General features: G+C 40.1%; 2 protein-coding genes and 1 long non-coding RNA gene across 3 annotated transcripts; 1 reads left to right on the top strand and 2 right to left on the bottom strand.

The window, feature by feature from the left end:
- The first annotated feature begins 10,866 nt into the window (after positions 1–10,866).
- Positions 10,867–12,202, top strand: LOC103317547. Its single transcript, XR_004226780.2, has 3 exons — positions 10,867–11,417; positions 11,504–11,715; positions 11,788–12,202. It is a non-coding gene; the product is annotated as an uncharacterized LOC103317547 (long non-coding RNA).
- On the bottom strand, positions 12,007–13,785 carry LOC100680329. The gene is made up of 4 exons (XM_008215869.2): positions 13,700–13,785; positions 13,506–13,612; positions 13,248–13,432; positions 12,007–12,982 (listed from the first exon to the last, which is right to left on the bottom strand). The coding sequence occupies exons 1-4, from the start codon at positions 13,720–13,722 to the stop codon at positions 12,806–12,808; spliced, it is 492 nt and encodes a 163-aa protein (XP_008214091.1). The 5' UTR covers positions 13,723–13,785; the 3' UTR covers positions 12,007–12,805.
- A 124-nt stretch (positions 13,786–13,909) lies between these two features.
- On the bottom strand, positions 13,910–14,828 carry LOC103317554. The gene is made up of 4 exons (XM_031924271.1): positions 14,608–14,828; positions 14,344–14,443; positions 14,154–14,277; positions 13,910–14,071 (listed from the first exon to the last, which is right to left on the bottom strand). The coding sequence occupies exons 1-4, from the start codon at positions 14,726–14,728 to the stop codon at positions 14,006–14,008; spliced, it is 411 nt and encodes a 136-aa protein (XP_031780131.1). The 5' UTR covers positions 14,729–14,828; the 3' UTR covers positions 13,910–14,005.
- Between the last annotated feature and the right edge of the window lie 86 nt (positions 14,829–14,914).

Below are 14,914 nucleotides of genomic sequence, written 5' to 3'. Positions count from 1 at the left end.
GTTTACATACAAGTATATTATATAGGTTTCTTTGTCCAATACAACGAAATTTTATTATTAAGATTATAACAATTGCTCGTATGCACCTATATGCACACGTAAAACGAAATAATTCTCTTTTGCAGATAGTTTTGAACATCAAGATTGTCGAGGGCTTCAGAATATGAACCAAGAAAGAAGGTAATGAAATTTGAATTTTATTTATAATTCTAAAATTACCATTCATTTTTAACTTTTAATGAATAAAGCCCCTTTCCTTTATCTAGATGTATAATTGGCCGCTCTAGCAAAATAATAGCGCCGAGTATTATAGGTTAACGAAAAGCTCGCAGCTGAAAAAGTGGATCGCCGCGCCGCGATGAAAAAAAAAAATCAGCAACGCCAGGCATCGTCGTCGCGGGCGGCTATAATAAATTACCATCATACCAAAAGCCCGGTGGCGGGGTGTATATGAAAACTGCCTCGAGCAAAGTGTGTCGAGGCAGCCTCGCTGCAACCTCATCAAACATCCAGGAGCGTTAAATCCGCGCGCAAGTGCCATAAACACGAATTTCTTAGACGCAATTTTCGCCCCGCGAGAGAGAGAGAGAGAGAGAGAGAGAGAGAGAGAGAGAGAGAGAGAGAGAAGAGCCTTTGAGCAGGAGGCGGTGGCCGCCAGATTTATACACATAGAGCCGCTCTCTCCGCGCAAACTTTTTCATTTGGAGCCCGGCCAGAGAAGTTCGGGATCGTCGATAGTATCTATACATGCGCTTTAAAGCTCCGCGTATATAGCCGAGTTACGTTACGAGAACGACCATCTCCTGGTGTCTCGCGCACGCGCATCCGTAATTGCTATGTGCGCTCGCGCGTGGGTGTCGCTGTCTCTGGGGATGGGTTATTTCGACGATGACGATGTGTATATACAGCCGAGGGGATTGTGTGCGCGAGGTCGCAGGATGATCTTACCGCAGCGAGTAGTGTATAGGCTTATAAGACGGGGCTATACTCTGTGGGCTTATGAATTCTAATGTGCGCCGACGTCGTGTTTTGTGGAGATAGGGAAAAAGAGTGGGCTGTCGTCTGTTCGCTGCCAGGGAATTATAACTCGTTATAGCGGCTGAGATGAGTACTTGAAAGTTTAAAGCCAGAGTCGAGCGGCTGACGAAATAATTCAAGAGGAAAAAAATTGAAAATTGTCGCAGCAATATTTTGTAAGAAAAACGACCTTTCAATAAAACAAATGAATCATCATAACGTACGAAACTTCGAAGCGCGTCCTCGCGTTTCCACAAGCAAATTCATTGCCTTTGGTATCGGTAGCTCCTCGCAAACTTGCCCTATTTCGATCAAAGCTCAACTCTGCACATTCTTGACGCTGACGTTCACCTTTCCTTCGACCACTAACAAACACAATCAAACGCTACCGAGTAAACACTGCAACTGGCATAATATACCTTGGTCAATCAAAGCGACGATCGCCGTAGCTATACATGTATATAACATACCGATGTCCGCAATCTTGGGGCGCGATATGGTTCTACTACTACGAACATCAAAGGGTAATTAATTATGATGTCGCGAACGCTAACGACGAGCCATTGAGCGATGCGTCGATTAGGTGATGTTGCAATTTCTTCGAATTATTTGCGCCGCTCCGTGTAATTTATGGCTTCGACGCGGCGAAAAACTGGAATGTGTTCGCGCAGCGCGAGGGCTCGCTGCTGCGGAATTCAGGTGCTCGCGCGCGCGAGCTGTTGCTAATGCGTAATTTCCCCTGTTTCGCGCGCGAACACAGCTATTATTCATGCTTTATATAATGGAGAGTAAAAACGAGGAAATCTGATAGTCACGCAGTGATCGAGGACCGATGATTTTCGTTGTCACTGCGCACGATGAAATTTTATTGCTTTTTTTATTCGTTGGCTGTGTATGCGCTTGTTTTGAATAAATATCCACGTTTTGTTTACTATACCGTTTTAAATAATGAAACTGCTCGTGATGCCGATTAAACGAACGAAAATAACGTAAATAACTAAAGGGACGCACTGAAATTTGAAACTATTACGCTTTTACATATTTTGTCGCATATTTGGTCTGCATGTACGTTACGGTGATAATTAATGAGATACAAGCGCTTCATAATGGAGGAATATTTTATATTTTACTTGTTCGTGCAACGATTTGCATTTAATTTTATTTTAAACGCTTGTAAAATAACAACGTGTAGAGCATCTACAATTTGTAAAATAAATTTTAAAATATAAAAAAAAACGTGTTTTTCAGTCACGTATTCTGAGCTTTCCGAGCAAAAAATAGAAAATTTACAAATTATCCAGACAAACTAAAGGTATAGCCGCGCATACTTAAGACTGGCGCTCTAAAGGTGAACTTACTACTAGAGGACATAAACGCAGGTATATTTTTTTCAGCAAATCCATATTACGGCCGGTCGTGGCGGTCGTATCTCAACGCCATCGAGAAGAACTCCTAAAAGAGAAAGTGCCCCCACCTTCGGGTATCTCGATTACAATCGCATTGTTAACACTAGGTATACGAGCTTGTCCTTCGAAACGCAGCTCGTCCAACTGACCGCTGTTTTTGGCTACGCGCAGCCTCTGCTCGGCAGGCACTGACCGCAAGAGTCTATGCAACCAGTCCGCTTTTTTTCAAGCACATTTCTACCAGATGCGAGACATCTCTGTCCGTCACTGTAGGTAACCCGTGGTCTTCGCCGAACTCGAGAAAAAAAGAAAGCCCATCGAACTTGGAGGAGCGACTGTCGCATACAATATAATATTGTGCCACTAGGGGGGAAAATTGGCTTTTTCTAGCGAGGGTGATGTTTTGAGCACGAGACGGACACGAGTGCTCAAAACATCACCCGAGTCTGAAAAAGCCAATTTTCCCCCCTAGTGGCACAATATTATATTGTATGCGACAGTCGCTCCTCCAAGTTCGATGGGCTTTCTTTTTAAGATAAGTGCACGAATAGGACACTTATCATGCATATGAAAGAAATGAGCAATTCGAGGACTTTTCAAAGTAAAACAAATTTGTATTGAAAATTTTAAACATTTTAAACATTTCGAATATTTCAAAAATTTTGAAACTTTTTGAAGACATTTTTCTCCCAAGGGAGTAATTTTTTCCAGAAAAATTTCGATTTTGTGGCCTTTTTCGTGCACGTATCATGAAAAGTAATATACACATCCGAGATGCGTCCTTTTAAGAAGCCCATGTAGGAATTGGTGCTATGAACAAAAAATCGAACGTTGCAGAGGTGAGGGTAATAAAGCCATTAGAAGGCTCCGGAGCGGTTGCCCTCCGGCGCCATGTGCTTATACCTGGGCCGGAAAGGCCCAAGTAGCACAGTCGGAACATGCGTCTTCGAGGGATGCACAAAATCTGTCTGGAGAAACGTGTCACCAAACCTACAGACACGATATCCGACTTATTATTCTGTACGTGCACGTCCGTCCTCCTCACATTCGTCTGTGAAATCGGCAACCATAGCACGAATTGTACACATTGTATTTATTTTTTTATATGTGCTACGTTGAATCTGATGAGCGTTCTCGTAATGCCGATTATTCCAATCAAAATTTTGATCCATACAACCCGTTAAATATTTATCGTACCTCGTCAAAACCGCGTAAGCTATTGCAAGAATTAAAATTGGCAAAAAATCGGCCGGCGCACACGCACGAAAACATGATATCTTACAAACGCACCTGCACATATTTCATCGAGAATACTTTCCAATGCTAACATTTTTCACGAATAATCAAGAGCGCGCCTATACGCAGGTGAACGCACCAACGCGTGTTTACCAAGAAATTTGTGCGAATCGCGCTATCGGAATTAAATGCCGATTATCGGGAGCGCAGCCACGCAGGTATGCATATGTATATATAGTACATACACAATCAGCATCAGGAGTGGTCAATATAACTCGGCGAACCAATAAGAGCTCTCTGTCTCGTCTCTCCGTATATACACACGAATACTGTCATCCTGCACTCGCGCGCGCACGGGGCCAAGCAGCTGTGTTTACACGAGAGCGAAACAACGCGCTCCGGCTATTTTAATAAGGGCAATAATTCAATTATTTTGCGCCGCGTCGCTCGGTCGAACGCGCGCGACGCGGCGGCTTGCGCGGATCCATTCTAATTAATAGGACGGTAAAATCGATTATTTGACCGCCGACGCGTTAAATGCCATCGAGCTGCCGTTAATAAAGCATTATCGTAAATAAAAGGACGTTATATAGCGGTGCCGCCTCGTCGCAGTTCGATTATCGCTCTCTCGAGAGCTATATGTAGCTATTCAGAGGACGCAAGGAGATGCAGCAAGTCTTTTCGGTGAAATAAAAGGGGTGTATACTTATAAGTGCGCGCTGCTGTAGAGCGGAAGAAGAGTGTCGATTCTTGTGAGACGGCGAAAGAAATTCGATCTTGATTGGATGATTACGGGGCTTATATTTGCGCTGCAGCTGGGGTTTTAGCATTATGATAATTTGTATAAATCTGCGCATAATTGCTGAGCTCGATCAATTAAGTTATTTATTTTGGAAGAAAATTATGTATTTTATAATCATAATATTATTAATTTGATTTTCGTTGATCATATTTGTAAATTAATGTTATAGTTCTCTGTGAATTATTCATATATTGAGAATAAACTGACGATGTAATGTACACAGAGCGTAAATAAAATCAAGTTTTAAATTAATAAAGCATATAATTAATTGAAGTTATAAAGTTGCTTCTTAATGATTCGAAATTAATCGGGTTTATATCTTTTGGATATAGATATCATCGTCTCCCTAGCCTCTCACTCTCTTTTCCTCTCTCTTATTCTTAAATTATTTTTTCTTCGCATTCGCGATAAGCAATAGCTTTTCTCATCAAATGCATACTGCTCGCATCGAGATCTTTGAATTTGAGTGTAAAAAGTTGAAGTTCATTTCATTTAAAGGCATTTATTTTAAAAGTTTATATTGAGATGACAATCACACCATCTACAATAATCAGAAAATAACACATATAATCCAATTTGTATTTAAAAAAAAATAGACGCAAGAGCCTGCATTACTCAATATCTAAATCATGTATAAAAATGAATTCCCAAGCTCATCTGTGATATCATAAAATCTTTGAAAAGCTGATACATTAGCTTCCGTACCTTTTAACTCGGACATAAAAAACAGTGCAAAAAAGCGCTCGATTCTTATTCCGATTGAGGCATTCAAAGGTGTGCGAGAAAATAGCAAACGCGCGTTCGCAGAGCTTTACAAAAGCCAAGCACTTTTGCAGAGCTTATACCAGCAGAGCTGTTTAACAGCAAACAGCGGGGCGCGCGAAGCGATCGCACGGAATACGCTAGAAATTGCATTTACATTCGATTACTACAGGAAACGCGTCAGCCCACACAAACGCGCGAAACTATATACTTCCATATATACATATGTGTGCATGTGCAATACCTATACTGTGTCGATACTGCACGCGAACAATATCATTCTCTCTCTCTCTCTCTCTCTCTCTCTCTCTCTCTCTCTCTCTCTCTCTCTCTCTCTCTCTCTCAGGGGTTGCGATCTAGTCGGACCCTGTTGTTCATAGAATATACGCCGGTTCTTCGCGCGCATTGTTTCATTAAATAGCGATGTACCGCGTTAATAATTACGCGTACGCGCGAGAGCTGACGGGCTTTGTTGTTGCAATATAATCCCTTTTAAAATTACAATGCGTGCGATGCGTCTGATTGCTTTAATTATGCAAGGCAGCTCACTGATGCTTGGGTATAGTCAATTGTTCGAAGCACGTATACGGCTTATTTATGTATAAAACGCGTTGTGTGCTCGAGTGCTCGTCAGTTTTTCGACTGATGCTTTGCGCGTCTCGAGGTAATATTTTAATGAGTTGTCGCCGGTATGGCAGTGTATCGACAACTTTTCGCGAACCGCTTCACCTGTATAATTAATGTAATACTGCATAACTAATCACTTAATGAATATTGATAAAATTCGTTAAATTTATATTAATACATTAATTTAATTATTAAATCGAACTCTTAAATTAATAGACTCAGAAATCGCGAATACCCGCGTAAAAAGCTATATTAAAAATTATTGCTCGCATTAATCGTATATCACCTATCCGAATAGAACAAAGAGAACGGACGTCCCAAGCGAATTTTCACAACAACAAAAAAAACATTATTAATCGCATGACCCACAAGTAACAACTCTTAATGAAACCTTCAAAGCCATTCAGCCCCCTCGCAGTTTAGAAACCAAGCGAGCTTTCGCTTTCTCTTCGTGGCGTCGAATCCGCACGGCTTTCCTGCCGCGGCCGCACACATGCCCATTGTTAGAAAGGTCGAGAGACGTTGCAGCGCAGTAGCAGGTGAGCCAAAGCCCGCACTCGGAGCGAGCGCAGATTCTCAACTTTGATGAGTTGGTAACTAGTTTCGGAATCGCGTGCGCCTGTCTATGATCTTAATTGAGCATCAAGCCCTGATGCCCTTCTCCCGATCTTCATCATCACCATCGCCATCATCATCATCATCATCATCATCATCATCATCATCATCATCATCATCGTGCGGCCAGATGCGTGTGCGGCAAGCCGAATCTTACCCACGCGTACGTATACTAACGGCGTTTTAGTAAAGGATTTACACGCTCTCCAAGTGGTTATAGGCGGACTGCGAGAGGATTTAGTCGGATTTGAAACGCCGAATGATTTTTGAGAAGTGTTAGATGCAGGTTAGTCGTTAATGTAAATTATTTCTAGCTATAAGTAGAGACACATCAACAGCTTTCGGAAGTTTTTCCTCGTCCGTACATACTTACGAGTAAATAATGAATCACCTTTCACGTTATCCGGATTTTGATTGAATTTTCGATTCTCCAGAGTCGAAAACTACTATCAAACATTCAAATTTCGATCCGTTCGTTGATATCTGCCGCCCCATTTTTCTCAAAGCTACGTGACCGAAATCTACGAGCTCGATCATGCATCAGCTCGCGAAAAAAGCCGCACGGCAATCATTCGCTCATCTCTCTGATCTGCCATTTTTCTTTTATCTTCCTCCAGAGCAAAGTCCATCTACACGCGTATCCGGAGCTAAAATCTTAACCGCAGAAAGGGGCACGCATTCATACGTTGCGTCGTAAAACTCGGCTTAATTTCGAGCGTAAAACTTTTCCTCCATACAGACACTCTCTTGCGCTGCGCAGCAGGTCTGGCGAATCGTTTGAATTTGAACCGACGACTCTGCAGTGTGTAAGTGGTATTGGTCTCTGCATGAAACACTTTCATGACGAACGCTCTCGAGTCGCGTCGTTATCTCTCGTACATAAATTGGCGCGGGATCTACGGCGGCTCGCTTATACTTTTTCTTTATGTATGCACTCGAGACTGTGCATTTATTTTCTAGAATATAAATGGCTGGTATATGCCTATAGCAACTGGCAGCGCGCTGTGAGCTTTATTTTGTTTGATTGAGTGTGCAATAATTAATGGAGGCTGTATTTGACTGTTTATGTTTTATATACAGGGAGTTTCGCTTGAATTTGTACTTTTTCAGCTAGGGCGAGAAAATATTTTTTTTTATTTTCGTCACTTCTTGTTTTTACTTTGGTAATTTTTAAACTTGATTATTTGAGGTTGGTGGAAAAAAGTGAGAATATACAACGTTGCTCGCTTATTTTTTATTTTCGTTTTCGTTCTTACAGAATTTCATAGCTTTTCTTAGTTTACTTTTTTTCAAGCAAAAATTTGTTGTTGATTCAATAACTTTATATAAATTTCTTGATTTTTCTCTTTGTTTTAATTTTTATCGGGTAAACATCTCAAAAGTTCCTATTCAGCGAAACGATCGACGAACACTCTGATGCATAAGCGGACCTTAAAAGCTCCAGCATTAACAAACACGCTTTCAAAGTAAACTGCACGAACATAAGCTTAATGATATATCGCTCTGTGCTAAGAGTAAATTTATGCGACGTGTATTATTTAAAAATATTCTAGGAAAAATTGTACTGCATAGTATAGCGATATCGCAATAATGAAAAACCTTCGTGCACAAAGACATCACAAGCAAGATGCAGTCATAAATAATATTGTAAAAACCTCTTTGTAGGTGAAAAAGTTAGTACCCATTACCTAGGATGCCGAACTCCAGGTGTCAAGCGATCTACTTAAAAATTTTAATCTCCGGACTCTACTTTACGGTTCAATTAAGGATTGAATCACCAAATTACTCATCACGCTGCTGAGAGAGAGAGAGAGAGAGAGAGTTAAAGACAGATGGATGAGACCTAACAGTATCCTGAATTCTGAAAGCAAATAAAGTATAGAGGGAAACAGACGCAACTGTCCTCTTTTACCGCTATTGCGCTACGATACATCAGTCGATTCCGCATGTGCGCATACCATTAGTAGCGCTTTTTCTCCATCATGAAAAATAAAATCAGATAAGTGTGGCAAAATACCAAAATAAATCACGCTTTATTATCATATAAATTCGATATCAAAAAGGTGGAGCCAAAAACGAGACACTCCGAATTTCCCCGAAATTTCCAATTCAAGCTCTTATTTGCAGAGCGCGCAAAAGAGCGCGTCTACGGATCAAACTCGCCTCCTCCAGCCATTTTCACTTTGTCAAGCTCTGCCGAGAGCAAATACGCAGCCAATTTTTCAATACACGCGATCCCGTGCGTCAGCCGCAGTATACATGCTATACACGTATACGCACGCATTCAAACACATTTTAACGCGACGAACAGAGAGGATATAGAGAGACACGTGCCATGCAAAGCTCGTGTTGCACTACACAGAGCGCATAGGTGTGTGCACAGGCCGTATACATATGTATACGTATATGTATAGTGCATCAGTGGCACGATGAGCGGAGAAGAGGCTGCAGCAGCAGCAGCCAGGCCACAACAATCTACTCCCAAAGCGCAGCCGACAGGGCTTTTAGCGTAGAGCGCAGTGGCGACAGCCCGGCTCTATATACATAATGTACACTTAATGCGAAGTCGATGAGACAGTACAGCGGGGAGAGGAGGCCGAGTGACTGTCGCTCTCTCAGCCGCGTCGTCGTCGTTCCCAATATGATCTGGTTTGCCGCCGAGGACGAAGTTTACGTCCTGCACCTGATGAAGCAGTCGGTTAATGCCGGCAAAGTGACAAGTTTGACGGCGTGGATCTTCGCGCCCGCGTTGTCTTTGGGAATAACACAGCGTTTTTTCTATTGTTAAAACTCTTGTGCGCCTGCCCTCTGCGTCAGCTCGTTCGCTGCAGAGGGTATGTAATTGCCTTTCGTTCGCCGGCACGGTTGAGTGCTTATATAGTTGCGAACAAACATGTTCTATTGCCGTAGTAGTGTGAGAAATTATTTAGCTCCTATGTACACCTGATGTTTGCTCGTGTCAAGCCTGTTGCCTAACGCGTGTATACCTATATTATAAGCGAGAAATAATTCTGTCTCGATAGTTTGGATAAAAAGTGAAAAAGACGCTCGCTCTCGCGATGCGCGAGCAATGAAACGTTTCAATAAAACCGCGGCGTCGAAAAAATGCCCCAATAACTCGCTTTCAGAATCGCCCCCCGCACCGCCGCGCGCAAAAAGAGAAAGTATGTATAAGACACTTATCAAAAAGCGTCATGCATTTCACACTCGGCTGCGAGCACTTCTACACTGCTAGAGCATCCGTCGAACGACAAAAAGCAGTCGCATTCGTAATAACAATGACGGAAAAAGCGGGCCCATAAATTTCATCCTCGGCGGCCGATGCGATTTATGTCGCCGCTGAGAGAGAGAGAGAGTCTGCGCGCTTCTGTGCCTTCTGCAATTCAAAAAGCCCGCTACGCGCGGTGACAAAGCGCGCATAGAGCCGCCGCTGCACGTGTATGCAGGAATGCGCAATTTCGCCGTTCGTTGCTTTGTTTTATACGAGGAAGAGAGAGAGAGAGAGAGAGAGAGAGAGAGACGCGGCGTGTCGATAGGGTGAAATATGAATAAACGGTTATTGTCGGTGGCCGTGTACCGACGTATTAGCGCTTTTCGCGCCAATAATTTTCCCCCCGATCGAGTGTACGTGTGCGGCAATGTGTCTCTCTGCTGCTGTTGCGCGGCAGCTTTTCTTTCGGATGCCGTTTTTTTTTCTTTCATTCGGACAAATTGAATAGGGCTGCGAACGACGCAGTTCGCGAATTATTGCCGGATTGACGACAGTGTGCGGCTGCCTATCGATCAGACACCCGCTGCGAGGAGTTATAAACGCGTCGGGCCGAGCGTATGTCGTGTGTGTCTATGCGACGAGGGCCGGGATTGTAACTTTAATGCGCGACGTAACGCGGCCGAAGCTGTCGAGGATCGAAATAGCCAGGGGAGCTTGCGATGCGTTGCGAAGATGATGGACCGCCGATGATGGATATGGATGCGGATATTGCACGTTTAATCAGTAGGAATCCTTTTTTTTCGTTCTAACATTTGTATTTTTTTTTTTTTTTTTATGGCTGCAAGTATAATTTATTTAGAAAAAAAGATAATGATTATACTTGAAAGCTCGTGGTTAAAGCTTTTTTGTAATAGATACCTAATTGTACACATATAGAGATTTCATGTTTCACCAGTCCGATAAAAATGAAATTCAATAAAATCATACAGTCGAAATTTCTATTTACATCCCACCAAATTCTTTTCTCTCTTAAATTAAAGTAGTGAAAGTTTCACTATTTTGCATAGTGAACATACTTTTCACTGGGAAAGTAGTGGAAAATGATAGGTTATATTTATTTCACTATAACAAAGTAGTGAACTCTTCACTAGTGTGATAGTAAATTTCACTACTTTGATAAAATACTATGCTCTGCGCTATTTACGTAGTGAGAAAATAACTATTTAGATAGTGAATCGAACTCCTGCGGGTTCGCGAAAGATGTCGTGCAGCGCGCCGGCGCCATTGCGGGCAGTTGTCCCGCGTCGCCGGTCCTGTCACGTTCGGGTCCGTGCATCATCGAGTCATTGTGCCGTGAACTGGAGGTAAACGTAATTACTCCTGTGCTGTTTGTGCTCGGGTTGTGCATTTATTGTGCCAGATTAAGGTGGACGCGTCTAAACTTTGCTGTGCTATTCGAGGAGCTATTAGACAGCAATTTTCAACATCGTGCTGCCGGAAAACAACCAAAAGCTTGTCGAACGCGACACCTGTCATTTTTGGCCTGCACACGTGCCACCCGCGTACTTAGCTCAAACAGACCAATACCAATGGTTTTCAATTTTTTAGATCGACAACGATTTCAACCGTTTATATCCAGATTTAGGAGATAAGTTTCAGTCCTTCTATGTTCCAAAAATCTTAACTTATGCCCAGAAGAATAACGCTGCTCTGATTCGTCGATATGCTGATATTAAAAATGGTGAGTAAAATTTTGTATTATTCAAGTGAATACGAATTTATAATTATATTTTAATTTTTTAATATTCAATATTCTAATTTTTTCAGTCGAATTAAAAGCTATGCTAATCTTGATCGATTTATTACCTGTATTGAATGCTCTTAAATATAAAAGTTCAAAATCTCAAAATAAATCAAAAAACTCAATGTCACAGAAGGCCTCAAAAGTCGTAACGTCGCAGGAAGTTGCAAACGGCTCAAAATCTCAAAAGAAATCTAACAACTCAAAACCATACAGTTTTGTTGTCGAAATAGCATCGGTGAGTAATGCAATTTTTTTAATAACCATCAAGCTATTCTTTTATTCGGTTTTCATTGTTTAATTTTTTTAGGAATTGACTGATTTAGCAAAGTTTGTCAGTGATAAAAGGCGCAGTTCTTCTACAAACGTCCAACCTTATATAATTTGCGTGCAAACTCTGGAAAACCATGCTTTTTTTATTCTCAAGGAGACGGATGGCTTGTCAACCGCTCGGATAAAACTAAATTTATACCGACATTCGATTTACTATTCAAATTGTACTATGTTTTGAATTTAGAATATCCTGTAATTTGACAAAATTTTTTTTATTTCATTCAGCGTTTTGTGTATAAAATTACATCTGACACGCCTGCAGTCAGTTCAGTAACTACACTCCATGTAAATTTATCGTCAATCAAAGATGAACAGTTGATTGACTGCGAATCACTAACTGATGCTTCTGACGATGAATCTTTATAATAAACTAGCTTAACGTTCATTTAAAATTCTTTTGTAATTATTTCAGCATGAGTAACCTTCAAAATCGAATTTTGAAATACGATAATTTTTAACTGCTACAAGTAGTGAGTATTCACTGTTTCTTGTAGTGAAAATTCATCAATTGATTGAAGCTACACTATTGAAAAACAGCTAATATTCACTGTTTAAAACCTTGAATATTCACTACTTGGAACAGTGAATACTCACTACTTCGTACAGTGAATTTAGTTTCTTTATTTCGTGTAGTGAATATTCACTATTTTGTAGTTGCGTAGTTATCACTTTAAGGGAATAGTGAATAGTCACTACAATGTAGTGGATTTTCACTACATTAATTTAAGAGAGTTTATGACAATATTTTCCAAGAGTTTTAGGATGGCAGAATTTAAAATAGAACAAAAATTTTGCAAAGGCGCGAACGTATACATAGGAGAGGAAACGTGTGGCTTTTGGATTAACTTTTAGTAAAAAGTGGCAAGTCAGCGGCAAGTGCAAAACTAAAGACATATCGAACTGTGGTAGGCGCGAGCAAGATAGGTATTTAAGAGAGAACGATAGAGAGAAGGAACGAGACAGCCGAGTTGACTCACTTAACTAGGAAAATTTAATTACGCCAAAAATTGCTCGAACTTTTCCGTGTACGTGGGCTTCCTCGAACGCAGGTAACCCGTGTAATCTTTGCGACCTGTCTTCAGCAGCATCTCGTCCACGCAATTCGCAAAAGCCTCGACCTCCTCGCCGCATCTTAGACTGTTATTTTTGTTCTTTTTCAAGCACGATAGAACCTGCGGCGATGTTCAATTCACGTATATATATATACAAATATATATATATATATATATATATATATATATATATATATATTTGAAATTTTGTTTAAACTGCAATTTTCAAACTCCGCATAAAAATCGAAAAAACGATATAAATATATATATGAAAATTGCAGTTTAAACAAAATTTCAAATCAACACAAACTGTGCTATCGATTTGATTGACAGTCGGAATCGAAATCGCTTCGATATTTTATACAGGCAGAGCGTAGTTTCATACCCTTTTTTTGTAATCCGGACACGCAGCTGGAGTGCCGCCATCCGCGAATTTACGGAGTTTTCGCAAAATTCCCTCGGCCTCGCTGAAAGTTAACCCGTTCTGCTTCGTGTGGGCCTGGTCGATGCACTCCAGCTTTTTCGACCATTCCTTCTCGTAATTCGTTATCCGGTCCTCGTTTACTTTTCCTGTGGATCGTAAACGTGCAAGCGTTATAATGTTAATTTTTTTTTAATTTATCCGTACGCAAAATAATCTTACCGGTTTTTATGCGCTCTTGCATCCCTTTTCCAATATCCATTCCTCGAATTTGCGTAGAATTAGATGTTTCGGGACAGTCATTGCCGCAATCAATTTCACTACTCATACTGAAAATTTCTTGGTAACTTATATACTGGTAATTTAGACAAGTTTTGGAAAATGGAAAATTTTGATTTGATAGTAAATATTATTACTTTAACCTGCAAAACCAATTCATGATGAAAACCGAACTATAAACAAATGACTACAAACTTTGTAAAACGAATCGAACCTTTTTTTTTAAATAAGTAGATTGTTGTAAAATAAATCTTTGGTTTTTTTCTACTTTTATAAAGCACTATATAAAATTTTAAAATGCATATATTTTATTAGTGAATTAATGTGCTGATGTATAAAGTCGCAAGTAAAAAAATTAATGAACTTTATTTTTAAAATGTATAAAAATTAAAAATCTATATGATTGGCATAATAAATCAAATTGATATAGGTGTGAAAGTTAATTATCCTGCGTGTCCCAAGTCCCAGTAATGTTCTCCATAGTCTCCATTCTTGTTTCCCCATCGCATCTAATGTACAATAATAATGCATATGTAATATAATTGGTTATCATGAAAGAAACAACTACTTTGATCAATATAAGCTATATACCTTTCCTTGATGATGGTTTTTGTTAAAATCTCGTTGCTCAAAGCGTTGCTCCCACTCGTTAGGATTTTCACATACATGACCGAATTGAATAGTCATAGGATCGGGTTGTTCAGAAAATATATCTCTAAAAAATTTATTTCATTAAGAAGATTAAGCAGCTACTTGCTGGCGCACAAATGAAAAAACTTACTGGAAAAATTGACTCTTTTGAATTATTTCCATCAAATCTTTTCTCGAGAATTCGGGAACTTCCTCGCTTTCTACTACTTTCATATCTTCGAACATCTTATCTATAGACAAAAGCAAAAGTTCAACAATTTGGCTTACGAATTAATTTACCTCTACAGTAAAATTTTCAAAAACAATTAAACTTTTGAATGTACTTGAATTTGAATGCTAAATTGCTAATGGATTTAAAATTGTATTCTACATATATATATATTTTTGAGAATACCTGGATCTTCATGGCTACTCGCACGAATGATGGCCCCAGTAGATAAATTAACTAAACTAACGACGATAATTAAGAAACATAAAAGGCATTTATGATCGACGTTACTGCATACATTCGACATGTTGCTACTTCCAACGAAGGTATCGTACTAAACTATACGAAGTCAATTGCTGCGTCTTGACCCAGACCAATGTTTTTGTCAATGTAACGCTTCATCGCGCACTCTTATGTGAAAGTGATTTATAAGAGACAAAAACTATCTGTCTGTGACCTCCTTTCATCGAAATGAATCTTTTGCATTAAACAA

The sequence above is a fragment of the Nasonia vitripennis genome, chromosome 2 (assembly GCF_009193385.2).
Source record: "Nasonia vitripennis strain AsymCx chromosome 2, Nvit_psr_1.1, whole genome shotgun sequence".
In the NCBI taxonomy this organism is placed as follows: Eukaryota; Metazoa; Arthropoda; class Insecta; order Hymenoptera; family Pteromalidae; genus Nasonia; species Nasonia vitripennis.
This window is presented reverse-complemented; position numbering and strand designations above follow the sequence as displayed.

Excerpts from the sequence above, each read along its gene's own strand:
- LOC100680329 (XM_008215869.2), bottom strand. The coding sequence starts at position 13,722 with ATGAATTGGTTTTGCAGGTTAAA. Across the intron at positions 13,613-13,699 it reads AATTGGTTTTGCAGGTTAAA|TATGAGTAGTGAAATTGATT; the intron begins GTAATAATATTT and ends AGAAATTTTCAG. Across the intron at positions 13,433-13,505 it reads GCAAGAGCGCATAAAAACCG|GAAAAGTAAACGAGGACCGG; the intron begins GTAAGATTATTT and ends TACGATCCACAG.
- LOC103317554 (XM_031924271.1), bottom strand. The coding sequence starts at position 14,728 with ATGTCGAATGTATGCAGTAACGTCGATCATAAATGCCTTTTATGTTTC. Across the intron at positions 14,444-14,607 it reads GAGTAGCCATGAAGATCCAG|ATAAGATGTTCGAAGATATG; the intron begins GTATTCTCAAAA and ends TTTTGTCTATAG. Across the intron at positions 14,278-14,343 it reads CAAAAGAGTCAATTTTTCCA|AGATATATTTTCTGAACAAC; the intron begins GTAAGTTTTTTC and ends TAAATTTTTTAG.